Raw genomic sequence first — 21549 nt, 5'->3', positions numbered from 1 at the left:
GCCTTCATAACAATAGTGATGGGAGGTGTTGAGCTGTACTTCGACTCCACTACAATTCAAGAAGCATTCGACAGCTTTTGTTGCGAGATGCTTCCATTAAATGTGGATTTTTGCACACAGTACAGCTGAAACGACCGGCTGGTTAATAGTTATTTTGATAAAAGCTTCTCAAATGTGAGGACTGGCTGTGGCCTCTTGTGGTCGGGGTGGGGGGGGGGACACGGAGAGACCGACCGACACTAGAGAGATTAGAGGGCGTTAACGTGCTTTTCCCAATATGAATTTCGCGACATAGATAAGTCCTAAGCGATCGACTCTATGTCAGCATTGGCCTTGGGGGAGGTCAGGGCTGATTCAAAACAGCAGATTAACACCAGCATTGATGCGTTTCATCACAGTAGAGTCACACAGTTCAGTTTACGGCTCAAAAGGCACGTTGAAAACTCTCGAGGTACCTCTTTTAATGAAGTTTCTACGTTTAACAAAAGCACGATCGGCGTCGAACAACAGTGAAGGTTAATATTGAGTTCAGTCCCTATGCCATACATGTTGCTGCTGCGCTAACTGTGGCGTACAGGGGCTCCGACAGCAGTTTCAAATGGAAAAACTCGGAACGGACGGCAAATAAAAAAAAAAAAAACACTGCCTGCAATTGTGAGATTATCTCCGTGACCGAAAGCACTATTTGTTCTCTTGGAGCTGTGCTAATCTAAATTCTACCAGGTTTTTTTTTTGATTAATTCTTGACAGGCCCAGTTGTCTTACTGTCATGAATTGAATAAAAAAAACAAAAAAACAACAGTGTTGGTGTATTGGTAAAAGCAAGACAACATACGCCTCTTTAACCATAGGTTCCAGCAAATACAGCAAAGTTTAAAACTGGACCCAGGTAAGATGGCTGCCATATGGTTACATATCGTCACCCTATTAAACTAATGGCATAAGTCACTTTTTGAGCAAAATTATTTTTTTTTTTTTTGGCCTAAATCAGCTCTTTGTGATGCTGGCCACCTCTGGTAAAGTCACCTAAGCCCTTACTTGAAAGGATCATGCTCTTTTTACCCCGTAAGACGATGGCCTATGTCAAGAGTGCGACTTAGGCCATTTAACAAGCTTTCATGGCGGCAGCTGCCTCAAGAAAGAAGAAGATTTATGATGCAGAAGAAGCCCTAAACATGATTCTCGGATCATTTTCTACTGGTAAGCGACGAGGTTTACCATCACATAAGCTAGGCTGTAATGTTTTGTAGTAATCTAGTCTCAGTTTCACAAGTTATAGTTGAATTACAAAGCTAGCAACTACTAGCTAGCCAACGTCCCCAACATCTAGCTAGCTACCTATTCCTAGCCAGCATACTTCTTTCTGTAATGTAGCTTTAAGGATGGTGGGGGCAGGATTGGATAGGATTTGTGAAAAAATAAATGTGCATTTTACAGAATGATCACACATTTACGACCACACACCTCAAAGGATTGAAATTAAAGAGATATTTTTCCTTTTTGATTTATCAGACATTTGTTTAATTTAGTTAAGAGTGATTTAAGTTTTGAGTTTTAAGCCAGGTTTAAAATGGCCTAAGTCACAAAGGTATCTTCAGAAAATGGCCTACGTCACATTATTCTTTTATTTTACATAATTGACAAACAACGTTCATTGTATGCCAACAGTCATCTACTGTCAAGACCTTTTTGTGTGAAATGATTAATAAACATCATATGTTCTGTATTTGGTGAAGTTTTTTGTGTTTTCCCAAAAACTAGAAAATATGACTTATGCCATTAGTTTAATAGGGTGACGATATATATATATATATATATATATATATATATATATATACACACTCTGCACTCCAGCTCTGAACATTACGCCCCATACACGCTAACGCAAACATCTCGGAAGGCCTGGAAATCATGAAACTGAAATTGGGACTGTGATGTGAAAAAGTTGAATATGAGAACGTCCCTGGGGCTTTTGAATATGTCAATGTGTGAATCAGTGGGAAGAGGTTGAATATGAGATGGTAAGACTTGCCCAATAGAAACAAATTGTATTTCTCTCCCGTAGATGTGTCAAGACGGCCAAGGAGACCTCTACTTATTCTACCGTACACTGCCGAATTACAAGGAGCAGCCTATGGCGCCAACTTCTGACGAAACTGTGCTTTGCAACGAGCCTCGTTTGTTCGCTCCAAACCGGTTGACGGAGGGATTTTTTTTTTTTTTTTTTTTTTTGTGCAACATTTCGCTTGACGATTTAATGGCGACAAAACGCCCCGGGGGCCGCACATCTCTAGCAAAAATAAGACTGTGAAAATGATCTGTGGAGGCACAGTGTAGCATAAATCATGTGTATGCTCAGAGCTGGATTAGCCAATCAGAGACAAGAATGTTGTTCATTCTTTATTTAAAAAAACAAAAAAAACAAAAACAAAAAAGAAACAGCATCTTGGCATGTTTAAAAGATTGACAGCAGCAGCAGCAGTGGCAACAACATACTCGGAATAATTCGAATTTTGTTTGAATCATCAATTCAGTCCAGGGGGCCGGGGGCCTGAGCCGTTACGGTTACTATACTTTGCACATGCACGACCTTTGTCTTTTGTTTTAGTTTTTTTACATTTACATTGTTGTTTTCTTTCTAACTTGGATGTAACAAAAATCTGTCAGCATTTGTATAAGGACCACCACACAGGTGCCTATAACAAGAAAGGCTCACACCGCGGTTGGGCAGTACAGTAAGTTGTAGTTTCGTTGGGCACACAGATTCTTCATCGTCTGTCCCAACCAGACCACAATAACTGAGGCGGTGGGTTCGCGATGCTGCTTCCTGCTTTCGTGTCTCAGCAGGAACGTACAACGGGAAATGAACAGCTAAAAGAGGGGAAAAGTGGACAAGGAAGGTGTGAGAGCAGGGAGAGACCGAACTGGACAGAGTGAGAGAAAGTTTATTGACGGGTAAGATACAGATGAGAGCAGAGGTCTGAACCCGGTCCGAACACACACACACACACACACTCACAGTGTAGCTTGGGCTCGTTGGTAGAAAAGACATGTTTCATTTTGGCTAATCTGGAATTCTCTCCTCCTAAACCAAAAAACGTTGCAGCCATATGCAAGAACCAGAGATGAGCGGGACATGAAAAAACCCACTTTGACGATGACCTCCGTTAAAACATCGACCCAGTTTTCTGTGCATCCCCGTCTAACAGCACGAACGCATTTATCAAGCAGAGGACTGGGGAGACGAGGTGCGCTTCTACTTCAAAATAATCCCTTTCTACAGGTTTACGACACAAGATCAAGTTTGAAGACACTAAAAGAGATCAAATCAGACCACAGACTAAAGGCACATGTACTTTGGTCCCAACAGGCCTCCTCCCAAAATCAGAGACAAAGACCAGAATCACACGTTGAAACCTCATCTAAACAGACGGCATTAGCATGCATCCTGTGTGTGCGCGCGTGCGTGCGTGTGTGTGTGTGTGTGTGCCCACTCACAGCAATGGTTAATAAAAAGACTGGGGTGGGGTTCAAACAGGAAAATTACTTCATGTGGCTCTATTCTTCCGAGGAAAGCTCCACCTTTGGATGCTCAATATTATTACATGTACATTCCAAGTTATTTGGAAAAGGAAATATGGGCGGTATTTAATTGTCCTCAGCGAGCATCATTAGCATCAAATTTCCCAGAATTTTCCCAGAATGCCTTTAAAAACATCCTCAGAAAGGGGTATGATTGCTGCTTGGAACCAAATCATGAATACAAACAGCTTCAAAGTGATTGTTCGGCTAAGGGAACAACAGCAAGACGCCAAAGTTAAGAAAAGTTGCACATCACTCTGCACAACAAGTAGACCATTCCATTTTACTTTGACGAAAGTTTGGAAACGCAGTCACGGCTGGTATTTAAAGTACACTGAAAGTGATTCTGTGTGGTGCAGCAAATCTGTTAAAAGCTGCAGAAAGAATGGTTAAGTGGTTCACGTAGCGACACAATACATAGAAAAAGACAGATCATTAATTACAGGAGCACAAACCTCAAAACTAAATCCAAGGAAAAAGAGACTACTGCCACACTGGCAGGTGACCGCTGGGTAGGTGAGTATCAAAAACAGCAATGATAAAGATTTATTTAAAAAAACAAAACAAAACAAAGAGTAACACCAGGGTGAAAAGCAGCATTTCACCTCTGAGAAGAAGAAGTGTGCTCTGCTGCACCTGTAACCACGTCCAACAGTGACGTCACGGCGTACCGACTCACACCCGCGAGTACACTTCTACATCACTGCAGCAAGGTGAGACGTTAAACCACTGGGAGGTGAAAAAAAACAAAAAAACAACAGGATTTTCGCTTCTACTGGGGAGGAAAAATGTACTTTGTGGAATTTGGATTTGAACCGAAAGCTTGTTCTACTGTTTTACTTTGAATTTGACGCGTTGGACGTTGAAGCACATTTCAGTGATAAAATGGCGTTACTACTTAAGTAAGGGTTAGAGCAGAAGAGGTGAACAGAAAATATTTTAAAGACGACAAATGGTAGCGACTTCCTCGCCCGTCATAGATCTTGAGGTGTAGGAGTCAGGGTCTGAGGTTTAGATGGTAGACTTTGAAAAGGAAACTTTCAGATGGTGGTTCCCTCCCATGTCGTAGTTGTGGAGATCCATCAGAGCCTGGATCGCCTCCTCTACCGACGACATCTGGATCAGGGACATCTTGCGGTCCCTGGTGGCGAAAGAGCAGAGGCAAAGCAGTTGAATATTCTGGAAAGTACGCTTAAAATGTCTGTCCGCACAGCACGGTGTACTTCCTAACAAGCCACGAAGCTTTCATGTACAGAGGATATTACCAGTGGAGTTCCTTCATCTCCGGCAGGACATGTACAGTGCATTCAGAAAGTATTCACTTTTTTTGTTTTCACATTTTGCTATGTTGCAGATGCTTAAAATTGTCTAAATGCAGAGAATGGACGGACGTAATAAATAAAAACATAATAATATAGGATAATAACTGTAAATATGTGTAGCTTCTTACTGGAAGAACTTGAAGGCCTTGACAGCTCCTCCGCTGTTAGAGAACAGGAGACGTAGGTCGTCCTCTCCAACGCCATCCCTGGACATGCAAAGGCAAACTATTACAAAGCTTAAAGCAAACTACTTGCCTGACTAAATCTCATCTTATTCTTTTACCTTTATATTTTTACATGCTTGTTGTCTGTCAGATTATATGTTATATGTAGCACCTTCAGACAACGGCAAATTCCTTGTAATGTATGTTACTTGGCAATAAACAGTTTCTGATTCGGATTCTGACTAACGCAAGTAACAAGTGTGATTGTTCGACGCGCAGCAGTTGAGCTACCGGATATTGGAGAGGTGAAGTGTTGCAGAGGGAGGAAAGATGTTCTGGAAGTTTTTAGATCCCGGCTTCTTAAAGCGGTGGAGTGGCGAGCCAGAGAAATCTGTCCAACAAAAAGAAAATATTGACATGAGGACAATTCTTCAATGTAACAAAATATTTGAAAGATTAGAGCATAATTAGAACATACGTAAACCTAGAGTGAGGGAAAAACCCCTGGACCAAAAACTTGTCAACTTAATGAAAAGAGTACTCCACTGATTTATAATTGCACTCTTATAACACGTGTGTGTGTGTGTGTGTGTGTGTGTGTGTGTGTGTGTGTGTGTGTGTGTGTGTGTGTGTGTGTGTGTGTGTGTGTGTGGTGGTCTATGGCTGTATCCGAACCCACCTACTACACTAGCAGTATGCACTGATTTGGCCAAAATGTAGCATGCAGTATGCAAACAAAAGCTAAATATGCAGCATGTCAAAAACACCTAGATGTCGGAAAACACATCAGTCCAGTGCGCATCCGACCGGTCCACCTCGCCTGCTGTGTCCCACAATGCAAAGCGCTGGCGGAGGATTGCCGTTAGCGTTGCGTAAACTTTCCTTTATTTCAGCAAAATCTGTTCCTGAACACATTTGAGGGCGAGAAATAAGCGACCCAGCTACTGAATCTTCACTCATATTAGATCTACAAGGCCTCATTTAAAAGTTTGTTCCCACTTTCTTAAGGCAGGGGGGGCATGAAACCTGCATGATTATTACTTCCGCTTTCCGAAACCGGCTAAGCCATACTGCAAAATAAATCCATTTGACAGTTTAATACTGCATTCTACTATGAACAGCAGTATGGTCGGGTGTATGTAGCAGGTGGCTCCGAATACAGCCAAAGACACAGAGTCTGATACCAGACAACGAGCTGGTCTTCGTCTAACGACACCAAAGCCTCCGGAAAGACTGTTAATAGCTTTGGAGTTTCTGGTCTGGCTGTTGACACGGTGCATGGCTGACTTAACAATTCAACAGCATAACAAGCTATTTTAAAAGACATTGACAAGCTCCCCATCCAGGATGCACACATGTTCTCACCTTTAGTTAGCAGTTGGTCATCCAATCCTTCCCTGGGCAAAGCCACGGTCTGATGTTTTGACAGCGTCACTCTCATCACTTTACCAAACACCTTCTGGCCGTTCAAGTGGCTCATAGCTACAGGGGGGGGGAAAAAAAAGAAAATATGGGCAAGTGGTAAGCCTGAAAGCCTGGCAGCATTTACACATTTACAGATACAGTGCATCAGGGTGATACGTCAATCACCTCAATCATACCACAGGCACTGTTCACGCCTGGTGTTAACATGCGTCTCGAGTGACCACTTGTGGTCGGATCTCATTTCCCCGCTCTACATGGAAATAAGCACGTACATCATTTCCGTTTGCAAAGACCAAATATGTTGTTGTTTTAAAACCTCAATTTGATGAATTTACTACAAATGAGACATGACTCACTGATTTTGGTGAAACTGGATCATATTTCAAAGAAGAAAATATTTTGTTTTTTTCCCTCTGATGTTCTCCGGCTGCTCTGCCTCAACTCTCTGCCATTTATGGAGTTTCCTGATGGACAGACAGCTTTACTTGTTGCTAAAGTTACCGCTAACTGTAGCTGCCGTTAGCTGGTTAGCTCAGTTTAGCTGTGCAGCTAGAGGCCCCATTAGCTTTAAAAGCTGAAATGAAGCTTCATTAGCTCTATTAAACTTCCTCCTCCTCCTGTGCTAGCAGTGTAAACACCAACACTCCCCCGGTGTGTCCAAGTCCGGTTACAGCCTGCTAGCGTTGCCAGGACCACTAGCTGCAAGGCTAACTATCTAACGGCAGCTACAGTTAGCGGTTACTTTAGCAACAAGTAAGGCTATCTGTCCAGCAGGAAATCCCAGAGAGGTGAGGTGGCGTCTTCTTGTTGTTTCGCACTTTGATGATATACACTGCTAAAATCATGTGACCACCTCCGAATGCGGTCTGAGTGATGGGATCTCAACGCGTCTCGGATGCATTCGGGATGCATGTTAACGCCAGGTGGGAACCGGGCCACATCGCTGAAATTGTAACAAATGTATTGAGGAAGTGACAAATGCTGCAGTAGCTTTCAACAAGCAAACTGATTCTACAGTGGCAAGTGGATTGGACTCCACACCTGGATAAATAAAGTCATCATGTCTTGATTACCGTAATACTAGTGACTGATATTGCTCCCATTAACACCTACCCAGCTGAGCCTGGTTGCCATCGGACAACTGTATCAGAGCGCTGTCCTTTTTGTTGTAGAGGATCTTCACCCTCTGGACATCGCCATAGACTCCTGAAGGTAGCGAGAGAGCCAGAGAGGCAGACCGAGAGAGAGAGAGAGAGCGAGAGAGAGAGAGCAGGATGGAGGAGAAGATGAGGAGGAGGAGGAGGAGGACAGAACAGACAGAGCAGGAGAGATGGAGCCGACGAAGATAAAAGGAGGAGAGGTGTGAAGGATGGAAGGAATAAAGTTAGTGCTAGAAAGACAAATGAAAAGAAAAGATGGACTCTTCCCATTTGACTTCCACTAGAAACTCAATCAAACGCTTCTGTACATATCGGGTGCTTTTATGTTATGACTGTCAACCAGTGAGAAAAGTCAGACCTCGGCCGAGCTTTACCACCGACGTACACCTGAAATGCTTTGCCGTCTGGCGGAGTGGTGAGGGTTTTGACTGGACAGGGTGTGCATGATACAGAAATCCAGCTTCGAGATTGGCAATTACAAATGTACAACCATAAATGGACAGAGTAGGAAAGAAAAAAGACCGCTTTTTACGAAACCTTTTAAAAGACATGCACTAACCTAAGACAGAACATTTGATGTATACAGAAACGTACAGTGCACCTGCAGAAATGCCCTTTTTGCTGACAAGCTTAGACTTCGTGAAAGATCTGTGGGTGTACTGGAGTTGCTAAAACTGGTCCAACAAGTGTAAGAACAAAAACAATAAGTAAATATTGCTGAGCTGGTTGACAGTCTAATGTGACTCTGAGGATATGCTTAGTTTGAGTGACTGAGTGGCAGGTAATCCCAGTCGCTGATAAAACGAAAAAAAGGTGAACTCTGAGGGAGCTTTATTAAGACAAACTCTAGAGGAAAAAGTCAAAAAGAAAGGAAGAGACGCAGAGGTCTTAAGAGCTAGAATCAGTCTTAGTGAGCACGCTGGACTGCCATGATCAACTTAACCAATAATGTGGTGAGAGCATAAACACTACAATGATCCATGTGTCCCCTGGTAGATTGGAAGCCATTCAACGTGGAAACTCTAGGTTGACATTTCAGTGTAACAAATATTGCCATTACCTGCACTGGAAGTGCTTCAGAAAGTGATCTTTTAATGGCCAGTATGAACAGGAAGTATGATTACAGCAAGCAAAATCTGTTTCAGTGTTTGTAAGGGCGCCTGGCTATTGTTTTGAGACAGACTTGAAAAATGGTGGACCTGTCCTTTATTGAGATCTATCCCCAAAGCCTTTCCAATGTAAGTGATGGGGGACGAAATCCACAGTCCTTTAGATTCACTGGAAGCACATTAGTAGTAGTAGAGTAGATCTCTTAATGGCCAGTATACAGAAGAGGAATTACAGCAAGTAAAACCTGTTTCATTGTTTGTATGGGTACCTGACTATTGTTTTAAGACACACTTGAGGAAAAAAAAAAAAGGGAGGGATCCCAATGTGATGTAATTCTGTGTGACGGCCAAATCAGCAAACTGTGGATCCGGTTTTACGTGTTGACAAAAGAGTTTCATGAGGGATTTTGGTGTCTTTGTTCTCATCAGTTAAGAGATAAGATGACCAATCAGACAATCTCTCAGGCTCACTGTTCTTTTCATGTTGCGACAGAAAGAGATTTTAACTCCGTGGTGTGCAACATGAGAGAGGGAGGCTTGGAGATACAGAAATATATAGAGGAATAGCGTGTCCACGACATCACTGAAGAAAGGGAACAAAATTGGATTAACAGAGAGAGATATACAGATAGAATAGTAGAGGTTGAACATACCGAAGAGGGTAAAGAGACTTTGAGGCGTGACCATCTTTAGAGAGAGAGACCGCAGAGCAGAGGACAGGAAGAGGAGGAGCAGAGGAGGAGGAAGAGGAGAGACGAAGGTAGAGATCAGACCGCCCAGCGTTGGACGAGGGGGGAGGTGGTGGTTTCCATGATGATGTGGGGTGGAGCAAAGATGGAGGGAATGGGGAGGGTGGGGGTGGGGGTTTGGGGAGGGCGGGGGGGCAAAACGGCAAACCCAAAGTCGGGTTACACCAGATTAAAAAAGGGTAAGGAGGTGAAAGAAAAAATGGGGGAAATGTACATGGGGGGGGGGGGGGGGGTTAATAGAAGTGTTTAAAGGATGTATGGCCGGAGGGAGAGAAAATAAATGTGTGAACGGAGGAGCAGAGGAGGGAAGAAAGGAGGCGGGGGAGGGGGAGGGAGAAAGGAGGAGAGGAGGACAAAAACCAAAGCAGAGGTCAGTAAACAGCATCAGTGGAACATCAACGGAGTCTGAATGATTGCTGGTTTGACGCACACACACACACACACACACACGCGCAGTTCTGTTAACACACACATACACACACCATTCCCTGCTGGATGCATTTATCAGTGAGGAAAGGGATGGGAGATAGATAGAATACATAATAAGTGTATAAAGCATGAAATAAATAAGTGAGTGGCAAGAAATATCAAAACCAAAAAGGGGGCAGTTGGCCCACCAGATCACATAGAACTGGAGGCGCCAAAAGGACTACTGACAGGACTACTCTGTCTGTACTGACAGGCACTTAAAAACGACTTATAAACTACTGATAATGGACCACAAGTCATTCTGACATGTTTGTTTTGATCAGGCAGGATGGACAACTCCTGTGTTGGCAATGGACTTGAAGTTTGGGGTGGGGGGGGTGGGGGGAGGGTAAGGGTCTGCAACACAGGCAGGTATTCAACCAACTCAAAGTTTGGAGCACGTCTATGATCACTGCCACACCACATATTAACTAAACTAACCAAACAATTTCCCCCTCGTCCAGGCTCAGTAGCAGTTGTGCTGGAAGTAAAGGATTACATCAAATAATCCATAATCACTGGCAGATATTTTACCTGTCTTCAAATGTTTGGGTTAAACAGTAATAACTGTTAAGTCTCTTTCTATGCCACTTGGGAACAGGGTTAAGTGCATGAAGTCCATTCGATGACACAGTTGAGAAGGGATGAACAGGTGAGTGGAAAAACAAATGCCCCTGATTGAACACTCACAACACGAAGAATGGCCACACCACACTCACACCACTATCTAGCCACTGGATTGTACTGAGCATGATCCCAAGTCCCATGATCCCAGCTGCTGCTGCTGCTGCTGCCCTCAAAGCTGATCGCTCACCGGGGAGAACAGTACGCAGCTACCAAACAGCATGGGACACAGCTGTCGCACCGAGACTTTACCAGAAGGGGGCCACAAGTGTGAAAAGCGCCACTCCACTACGGAGTAGCAAAGACAGACAGAGAGAGAGAGGAGGACTCTTGACAGAGATAGAACACAAAGAAACAGATGCGGTAGGTATCAGAGATACAGATGGAAGCACAGGTGCACATTCGCAATTTGGAGAAGAAACAGAAAATTGACAGAACAAACAGAAATGTGTGCAGGTGTTCAGTTTAGAGAAAACCACAAGGCTTCAAAAACACAACATATCTAAGATCTGATGGAGAGGGATATAGTTAGTCGAAGACATTAAAGTTTAGGACCTGTGAGAGTCCACGGAGAACACAGATCAATCTCAAGAATACACACACACACACACACACACACACACACACACACACACACACACACACACACACACACACACACACACACACACCCCAGAACAAGGGGTAATTCACATGGCTGCTATAATTCTGTTTACATCCAATTATGTATAGTAACAAAGAGCTGCTCCAAGTTTGGCCTCATACAATTACTAACAGTGATGGCAGTCTGAGAAGGTCCTTCAAAACAAGATAAACTGACCATTAGGCTATTTCTATGTGTGTATACACTCTGAAGGGGAGTGCTATGTAATTGTACTACTCGGACGACATCTAGGTGGAGGACGCATGATAGATCAGTCTGTAAAAGTGGTCCAAGCACACACACAGCCACAACACCCACACGGGAACTCGCGCTACTATCAAGTCAGGGAAATCATCCAGCAGCGTCCGTTCAGTAGTTGAAATGAGTGGCTTGGAGCGGAGGTTGGAAATACTCATTGACAGTTATGCTCATGGTGAGTGTACCTCTTCGTTGAGGTTGGATGCCAGCAGGACTCCTGACACTCCAGACCCAGACAGAGCGACGCGACCGGCGGCCGCCGCCGCCGCCGCTGCAGCACTCAGAGGACTGATGGCTCCTGTTAGGAAAAGGACAAGACACACATTTGAGTCACCAGCCGCCACTTTTTTGGCCCATATTAAGAATTCTTTAAATTCTAATCAAAGAAAACAAACATCTGATCTCAGATTAATTCAAGCTAATGACTTCCAGTAGACAAAAATGGAAATGTGCAATAAATATGTAGTATAGAAAACTGCACTGTACCCATACGCTTACAAAAAAGGGTTGAATTGACCAGCTAATCATCAATCCTACAGCCAGCTTCATCTAATCATTTAGCTGTAATATCAACCAACCACTGAGAGGAACCTATTTTCCAGCGCTGGCACATTCAGACAATGGCAAAGCAGAGACAGAGTGATGGAAACACAGAATTAAGGAAAAAAAAAAGAAAAGAAAGTATAGGTACCTCCACCCTGCGAGAGGGAGAGAGAAGATGAGTAACCTCCTCCGCTAGAGTAGGAAGCTAGCGCTCCAGATGGGGTACCTACAAGACAACGACAACTAGATTTAGACCACAAAACACTGATCTAACCTCGCACCAAAGGGTACAACTACAAGAAAAACTAACAGTATTATGGCATGATGAGGAAATATTTTTTACACATATATGAAGTTGGTTATATAGCCTAGGCGACAGAATACAGCAATCCAGTCATATTCTAAACACATCCCCAAAATAGGCGTCGTCACGGTCATATTGCTAAATAAACCACTCAACCAATGCTCTGGTGCCCGCACCAGCTGGCTAACATGTGACGCACACTGTTGGTTTGTTGGCCTGGAGTCCGGCTCAGCCTTAGCTCACACTTCGGCTGATGCCTCACCAAAGACGGCTCCCCCTGAGACAGACGCAGCACCTGAGAGAACAGCACTGGCATTTCTAGGGCTGCCCCCTGCAGCACTACTGAGAGGGGTGACTGACATTCTGCACGAATGAAGCCATTAAAAGCATTATGGAGACCCAATTTACCCAATAAAGAATGGTCCTTGTTGGCCGACTCGCCGTCTCCAGTGGGAAGGTCTGGTCTGGTGTAATCTCGACTCTTGTCGTTGTTGTATTTGACGTTGAGGTTGACCAGTTTACTGAAGTCTATCCGCAGAGTACAGCATGAATTATAGATGTTCTGTCCGTCCAAAGACTGGAGTAGAAGGAGTGACAGAGGGAGAGAGAGAGAGAATGACATTTTATGTGTATCAAGTATAGCCCTGGATTTTTCAGGTTGATACTGAAAATCAAATCAGGATACATCAGCTGATAGTATAGGAGTAAGCTTTTTTTTTTTAAACATAAATCTTGATACGGATTCCTTAGATTTGTTATTTTAGATACACACTAAGTGGGACAAATCACAGTTATGCGTCGGCCAGGCCAAAAGGTGACATGTTATTGCACTAAAAAGGTAGAGTGAGACAGAAAACCTCTGTTAATTCACTGAGATTAAAGCCAAAATGTAAATCATTTCTTGTCCAATAGACAGGTTACAGGGGAGTGCATCAAAACCTGTTGTTGCATTGTAAAAATGAAGACTGACATTTTCAGTTTAGACCTTCAACAAGGGATTTAGTTAAGAAAGAGAAGATGTTTTACCTTCTTTTACATAAAACAAAACTACACTAAAGGCTAGTGGTTGCTGTAACACTTTCAATTACAGTTATGAGTTACAGTTACAGTTATAAGACCCAGCGGGATATCCCTCAGTCTGAGCCAATGACACGCTGTCGAAGCAAATTTTGCAACTTGCTACTGGTTGCTGATGCAACTGCCGCCATTTTCGCCGTGTGTATACCACCTACCAGTTTAGCTTGCTGTGCATTGACGGGGTCGCTGAACTGCAGGAGAGCCTGAAACTGGTTGTTCTTGGTGAAAGTGATAATCTTCATCACGGTCCCGAACTTACTGAAGATCTGGAAGAATCAGAAGAATTCATGGAGAACGACACAGAAACACTTCATTTTTAAAACATTCTAGTTTAGAGCTACACGTAATCACTGTCACAATTAGAAGTCCCTCAAGCTGAATTTGAGAGAGTGGCAGTGATGTAACGCTGATTTATTTTCTTAGTTGTTCTCCAGAGAGGCTGTTTTTTTTGCTTTAAAGATGCTGGGTTGTTTTGTTTTTTTTTAAATACCAAGAAGGTCAAAACATTAGGGAAAATGTAAAACCTAATCATGGGGCGGTGTGCATCAAACTGAATGGTAAAAACAATGCGTTCAGGTTTTACCTGTTGCAGAACGTCCAGCGTCACGGGATAAAACATGTTGTCAATGATAATTCGCAGGACAGGGCTGGGGGGTGGACCTAGGTCCAAAACTCCAGGGTCAGAGGATGGAGAGCTTCCATCCTGAACTGCTGACACTGCCTGCAACACAGCCTGGGCCCTCTGGGTGGAGACAAAAAACAAAGGATACATCATGGGGGAAAAGGCTGTGTTCGGGTGCACAAATATATCTCCAGGCGTGTGTCTACCTGGTTCAGAGCCGAGTCTGTTTTCAGTTCCTTGTGGTTGGAGTACTGGATGAAGACAGGAGTGTTTCTGACCTAAATAAAATAAGATCCATATGAACACATAATTCAGTTGGTAGCCCTTACAAGAACAAACGATTAACAATGTGTAACCATGAATGGACATGGGTGTATACCTGTGGTGTGACAGCGGTGTAGTAGTTCACCATAGTAATGGCTGCCTCCTCTGTGCCTAACTCCAGAAATGCCTGGAAATGGAATGGAGAAGGAAAATATTATTCAGTGTGATGACGAGACTGTTTCATCTTCCTGGCTGGTGGTATAGAGTTTCGTTACAGCTTACCTGGTTTTTCCCCTTCAGCATCAGTATGTTGGTGACCTTTCCAAATGGCAGCCCCAGAGCAATGACTTCAGTCTCTGACACTTCATTGGGAAGTTTCCTGATGTGGAGGACTCTGGAGGGAGGGGATTCATCCAGACGCTGTTTCTTACTGTCACTGCCGTTCGCTGAGCGCAGGCACACACGTGGGCAAAAAATAAGAATACATTTTAAAAGATTAAAGCTGAAGCAATAGGCATTTTCAAAGAAGTCAGAGTGAAGCACGAGTGTAAATAATAATAATAATAATTGCTTGATTCGGTTTCTTGGGATCCTGGTGTTATGCATGCAGAGCAGACCTATGCACGGTCAAAATGTCTGCCATGAAAATGGCCTTTTAGCAGATTATTCTATTTTTCAGTCGACAGAAAAATATTCTGCAACAATTTTGATGCTCAATTTATTGTTGAGGCCGTATTTCAAACACAAATGCCAAACTTTCCCTTGTTTTAGCTTCTCAATTGTCTTTGGTTCTTGTATTGTTTTGTCTTTGGGTATGCGAGTGAGAGACTGGAGACCAAATGATTGAAATGATTGAAATTCTGAATTACTTTCAGCCCTCTAGATGCAATTTTTCATCTTACAGATACAGAAAGTAAAATTCATTCAGTTTGATTTATTCATAAGTCTTAAAGAGAGCCTGAAAACATAATTTAATGACTTTAAACAACTTCACTCACACATTTTATATTAAAACGAATTCTTCCAACAATATCTATTTCAGGTTTCTACTGAAAAACATTTTTTTTACGCCCTATTTCACCCATTTCTGACCAGTTCAGTGCCCTCGGCCAGACTCACACTGGCATCCCTGCGGGCTCTGAGCTTTTCACAGCCAAATTACTCTATTCAACTTCTGAAACGTATCATGTCATAGGCATACAGGCACACTGGCACATTCACATCCCTATTTATGAGTCTAATGCTAATCATTTTGAGGATGGGATGTTTGCGTGCGACATACAAGCACGTGGTATTTCAGCTCCCTAATAATCATTCACTCCTCCAAATCCCAGACAGCTTCTGGATCCACTGAGGTTCAGGAACCACGATCGGACTTTCACTGCATGACCACCTCCCCATGTACGAAAAACATTACGGTTGTGCTGGGATGTGCCTGCCGATCCAATCCTAAGATTTAAACTTACCGGTCATGGAGTTGGGGCTGCTACCGTACATGTTGAGCTCATCTGAGCCTCTCTGGGGGAAAAAAAACAACAAGAAATTAAACTTTCGTTTACATCCCAACTTCTGACAAATCCTATTACAAAGACGAGTGATGTAATACTTCCAAACATACGTCAGACATTATATGAATGAATTATATGTATAATCTGTCTGCTTTACTGAAAAGCAATGCAATAAAAAGCACATGACATCCTGTTTTTGCTCACTCTAACATTTAATGGCAAACAAAAGGAGAAAATTACTAACTAATTTACTTTAGCTTAATGAAATTACACCCTCTGTCATTTATTACCATCCTACTAAGTTGACCTCAACTCTTAGTATGTTATTTTGTATAAAAAAGGTGTTAAATCTATTCCCCTGCCCTATCCTAAAATCCAACTACTGTACATCCAGTCCATTAGTGGGCAATATCATGTAAAGATAGTACATGCAAGTGTGTTTAGGTAAAAATAGTAGAAAAGTAAGACTGCTTGCCTTCACACCAACTGCAACATCACTGCCAGTGGAGATAATGCAGGGAGATGGGGAAAAAAGAAAAACAAGAGGAAATAATTAATATTAATATTAATAAAATAGAATCATTAAAGCAATTATTCCTTTCAAAAAGGAAAAGGAGATTGTTGCTGTTGACAGTTGAACCTGGATGAAAATGTCGTGGCATTATCACTTCGTGTGTGCAACAGTGACATTTTGAAGAAAGAAGGCTTACTTCCTGTTGCCACCAGGTGGCACAATTGCTACGAATCAGCATTGGCGCGAAGACGTACTCAGGCCGAGATCACACTGAAGTTACAGCAACTTCTCTCACGGCGGAGCGCTCAAAATGGCCGCCACGCCACGAAAACAACTTTTAACAACTTTGCATCGTGGAGGGGTTTTTTTTGTTTTTTTTTTGATCGCACTGCCCAAATTTGAGGTCGATTCTCTCGGAGGGGTAACTAGTTTGAGAAATATATTGTTGGAAAGTTAATACACAACATCAATTTCCCTTTCCAATATAACCCTGACATTAGCCAGCTTTTTTTATATACCTAAATATAAAGATAAATGTATCATTAGTGAAGATTAAGCTATTTAGAATAGAATGTAGTATAGAACATGCAATGCAAACTGGTTTGGTTCCCGCTCAAATATATAATGACGTATGATGTAATGAAGCCGATGTACAGGACGCGCTATTGTCGCTGCAACTGATCAGTATTACAAGCTGTGTTGTTTGCAGTAGTTATAGAAACGGACTAGATGTTGACTTTACGCCTGCTCCCGACTAGGCGTAACCTTTATTAGTTACGACACTTAGAGCTCCAGGTCATGACCGACTTGGCTTAAGACCATGGTCCATGGTTCTCGATGCACAGAGAAGAACGTACAGCCATTTAACAGTTTCATAGGTTCACTAAAGCTGAATTACTTAAATACACTGCTGTTGGTTCACTGTGTCCATATTTGCATTATGTCGCTTCCCACAACTAACAGCAAACGGTGACAAAATCCCAACACATTCTAAGCAACATTTTTCTTCATCTGTCGGCGTCAAACCACCATTATGGAGACGAACCATGCATTAAAAATGTCAAACTGACGGCCTTAATAATAGCACCATTTTTTATTTGACTGTTGTTGAAACCTTCCCACGCACATGAAGCTAGCAACTTGCTTATTACTTTAATGCGTCACATGCTGTGGGGACGGCACATATAGTATGTGTGTATGTCCCGGTACTGATGTTTAAGTCCCCTGCTCTCATAACGGAATAGCTAATGTTGTAATGTAAACGGTCAACCGGCAGAGGTCGCGTGCGGCGTCCTCTAGCTTCAGACAAAAGACCCTTACGAACTGACAGGTGCACGCACCACGTCGGCTATGACATGGATTATTAATAACACACGGTGCTAATGGCTCGTTACACTAATAAAAGAATTGTGTCCATATGTCATACACGCTTTAAACGAACACATTGACGACGCACTCTCGCCAGGTAGCTACATTAACCCTAGCAGAGCTAACGTTAACACTCATTTTAGCACAAGAGAAGGTGATATATGCTTAAGTTGATTATTATTATTATTATTATTAGCTTTTGCTAACTATCACACTGCCGATGTTGGGAGACCCAGACGATACGTAAAACATGCTCTTGAGCCACGCTCCACCACGCATTTCCGTTTTCCCTACCAGCAAAACAACATTAAACGGCCACATTTCTTGGTTGGGACTTGGTGTTGTCTAGCTGTTGGCTAGCTAGCTAACGTCCCGTTCTTCGCAATATAACGCACACTATCAAGGTTCGCAGCTGAGCTAACAGTTAGCATGTCTTAAATGAATGACGGGGAGCGGCCCATTCTGTCTGTGTCACATCGCACAGCTGTGGACAGTGCGCCCCGGAGCATCAGCTGTAATATTAACACGTTTTACCCGTCCATTGCAGCTCTTTGTCCTCTTCTGTCTGTTGATATTTCACCACACTTCGATATCTGGACAGTGAGCAAAATGGGCGTTCTCCTTCTTGTCTTCAGCTATTGGCAAACACCAACAACGTTAGGCGCACTACCGCCACCTTCTGCTTAGGAGGGGAGCTCAGAGACTTATTACTAATCAAATCAAATCAAATCAATGTGTGCTATTTGGTACATTCATAATTGCGTTTATAGCAAAAATAAAAAAAATCAATAATTCTTGCTTATGTCTTGTGGCCTATATATGTAAAACATTTAAAGACCCCTCATCTACAGTAATGGGCATGTCTATATAGAAGTTCATTAGCAAGAAAACTGCTGAGTGAGCGCCAAAAAAAAGAAATTAAGCAATAATCATTCTGCAGGTAATAGTTATGATGGTGCACAGGGACATTCCTGGGACACAGGGTGATTGCAAAGCACATTTTGATTAGCAAAGACAGAATCGGGAAGAGGAAAATGTTGGAAAAAGCGCTGAGATTGTGCTTCGTCTGGGCATTCTTTTTTTTTTCTTTAAAGATGATCTGCCTCTGCAACAACACATCCAAGGTTTTAGAAGCAAAACCTACATTGAGCTTATAAAATACGGTGCATTGCCTAAATTTAAGCTAGCTGGCAGTATATGGGATGTTGAGAGAAGGACATGGCGTCACATCTCCAGCTCAACTGCTCAAGGTGCAGGTGTTAGCGTCGCTGCCAACAGAGGCAGGAGTTCAGCACGTTTTTAGCCAAAATGTTGTGAAATACAGCGCTTAACAAATGTATTAGACCACCTGTCATAAAAACGAGAAAACATTTAGTTATTTATTAGGCAAATAACAAACTGGAACAACTAAATAGTCCTTATTCACATATATTAACCAAAAATCTTAATATTTTGTATGACCTCCTTTGGCCCTGATAACAGCTTGCATTCTTTGCAACCACTAAAACAAATGTTTCTGTTCAGGAGTGCAAGTAAATAACTGTGATTTGGCATCTCAACCAAAAAATAATAACGTGCTTTACTATTTTAGCATTAAAGAGATCATTTTGATTAAAGAGCTTGGCTTGCACATACTGGTGGATTAACCATTACAGAGACATCAAATATTTTGGTCATCAGCAATACTGTTCATTTAGGGCAGCGGGGGCAAACACCTTACACTGGGTGGTGGGCTAATACATTTGCTAAGCGCTGTACATTGGCCTAAAGAGGTGCAAAATGTGATTACCTCCGTCTCAGGACAAGACCTGCTTTCGCGCCCGCCTGTTTATGTATGTTAAAACATGTCTGAACGCATCGTGACCCGTCTGCATCATGCAGTCCACTGCTGACAGCTTCACACACGCCAAGTTCTCACCTTATACATGACATGTTGACTTTTGACATCATTTAGCAGACTGGATACATTTCCCCTTAAGTATGAGCAGGGGCTGAGGGGAACCGAGGGGGAGATTGGGACAATTTGCTATATTCTAAACCATTGTTGTTTGGCAAGTGCAGATTTTGAGCAAACAACATTCTCGAACCAGCTATCCCCGAAAACAAAACCGTTCAGTGAGTGAGCCAGGTGAATGATTTCCCACTCATCCCACCCTGTGACAACACTAGAGGTAATATTTACCCTTTTTTTGCCGCTTCTCCTGAAGTCCCCCGTCATCCACCTCCTCAGCGCTGACTTGAGGTGTTGGACGACGGGAGACGCAGCAACACGGGAGGCTGAAACAGACAAATCAGAATCAGAAATACTTTATTGATCCCCGGGGGGGGGGGAATTGTACAGTACCGGATCATACCAAATCATTACAACACACAGATAAAAGGTTTAGAAACAGGGACGAAGACACGTTTTTCTTGTCCTCTTGTCCCTCTGCCGTGCCGTCATTGTCAAGACTAGACTACACCGAGGCGATGAGCTGGTGGAAACCTCTGCCTCCTGAATGTCCTTAAGGCACTCTCACCCTGGTTATGGAATCATGGATATTGTTTGGTAGCGTTGTACAGTCCAACACTGTTGAGATATCCACAGGCGCATTTTGTTCCTGAAGACTGTGGTGTGAAATCGGTCACTATAGCACATTCGGATGGGCAAACCGTTCTTTGTCCATTCTTCTCCTTTTTGTCCTGTGACGGGCTGATTTTTCTGGCTTCTAACGAGCACTTCTCACATTTCCTGCATTCTTCGCAACACACTCTCCGTGTATTCTGCAGTGCGCACGTCTCAGAGGAACACCACATTGTTCCTCACTGCGAATGTGAAGGAAATCCGAATCCGTTTGTGAAGTGTTTCAAATCGGCCTCTCTTCTCACTTACCCTCATCGGGCCAACCCTACCCCTAACCCAAATGACAAAAACTGATCATATCATATAAATATCCCTTACTGTTTATTGATTGATCATAGCTGTGTTGACCACACGCTCCTACAAGTTAAGACGTGCATTTCAACCAAGACATCCTTTTGCATCTTGACTGCAGCAGGTCAGGGCAGCTGTATCGGCCCGCTGGTGGAAAGCTTGAGCCAAAGGAAGTCCTGCAGACTGGGCAGGAGGAACAGATGCATAAGAGGAGTCCGTGAACTCATGGTAATGTTTTCTCTCTGTTCATAAAAAAAGAACAAACAAAAAAAAAAAAAAAAAACCCACTACAGCAACGTTCTCACTAAAATGTTATAGATTTACATGTGGATGATGATTTCAGTGCAAAAAAAACAAAAAACAACCTTGTGCACTTTCAGTGTTTGACTCTGATCAATGTTTTACTTGCAGGTGGTTTACAATACGTGTATTAACTTTTGTTCTGTGAGCAGAGTGAAGAGACGAGAGGAGAAAAGTGGAGGCGAGTACTTGAGACAAGCAGGAAGGGGTTAAGACACAGATTTGTGTACATGAAGGAGAAAGAAATATATATATATATATATATATATGTGCAGGGCTCCGCTCCCCAAGAGGTGGAGTTTGGACTTGATAGTTTACTACGGCCGGTGTTTGGTTTATGCAGGGCTCTGGTGCAATGCACCCAGAAACCTGCTCGGCTGAACTTCGTTCCTTCAGGGAGCCATATCAGCTTTCGCTGCCCGTCCGCCTTATCAACAGACTAGTTGACTGGTTAAAGCCACTAAACCTGTTGAAGAGAGGGGCCTGATAAAGGGCGGTCGGCTCTCTTGTGCAGATAGTTCCACTTCAGGAGGAGAGCAGTCCCAGGAGCCAGTGTTTTCCCGAACCTCTGATCCAGAAAGCAGCGAAAGGCGCTCCAGAGGGGCTGCGGAAAAAAAGCAAACCAGACATC

At 43.0% G+C, this 21549-nt stretch overlaps 1 protein-coding gene across 2 annotated transcripts; it reads right to left on the bottom strand.

Moving 5' to 3' along the window:
• Nucleotides 1–2387: 2387 nt before the first annotated feature.
• Nucleotides 2388–18294, bottom strand: LOC139297079 (polypyrimidine tract-binding protein 2-like). Of its 2 annotated transcripts, XM_070919668.1 has the most exons (18): nucleotides 18239–18294; nucleotides 16298–16319; nucleotides 15781–15832; nucleotides 14597–14760; nucleotides 14430–14501; nucleotides 14257–14328; nucleotides 14012–14170; nucleotides 13584–13694; nucleotides 12760–12928; nucleotides 12196–12273; nucleotides 11690–11802; nucleotides 9416–9449; nucleotides 7607–7699; nucleotides 6434–6550; nucleotides 5360–5459; nucleotides 5033–5110; nucleotides 4806–4808; nucleotides 2388–4723 (listed from the first exon to the last, which is right to left on the bottom strand). In XM_070919668.1, exons 1-18 carry the CDS (start codon nucleotides 18244–18246, stop codon nucleotides 4594–4596), a joined length of 1575 nt encoding a protein of 524 aa, XP_070775769.1. In that variant the 5' UTR covers nucleotides 18247–18294; the 3' UTR covers nucleotides 2388–4593. The 2 variants fall into 2 exon arrangements, with proteins under 2 accessions (XP_070775769.1, XP_070775770.1); XM_070919669.1 differs by lacking the exon at nucleotides 4806–4808.
• Nucleotides 18295–21549: the final 3255 nt, after the last annotated feature.

The sequence above is a fragment of the Enoplosus armatus genome, chromosome 14 (assembly GCF_043641665.1).
Source record: "Enoplosus armatus isolate fEnoArm2 chromosome 14, fEnoArm2.hap1, whole genome shotgun sequence".
Taxonomy (NCBI): Eukaryota; Metazoa; Chordata; class Actinopteri; order Centrarchiformes; family Enoplosidae; genus Enoplosus; species Enoplosus armatus.
This window is presented reverse-complemented; position numbering and strand designations above follow the sequence as displayed.

Bases quoted from the DNA above. Each gene is read 5' to 3' on its own strand.
- LOC139297079 (XM_070919668.1), bottom strand. The intron at 14,171-14,256 runs GTAGACACACGC...GTCTCCACCCAG, and splicing joins CAGACTCGGCTCTGAACCAG to AGGGCCCAGGCTGTGTTGCA. The intron at 12,929-13,583 runs GTAGGTGGTATA...CTTCTACTCCAG, and splicing joins ATGCACAGCAAGCTAAACTG to TCTTTGGACGGACAGAACAT.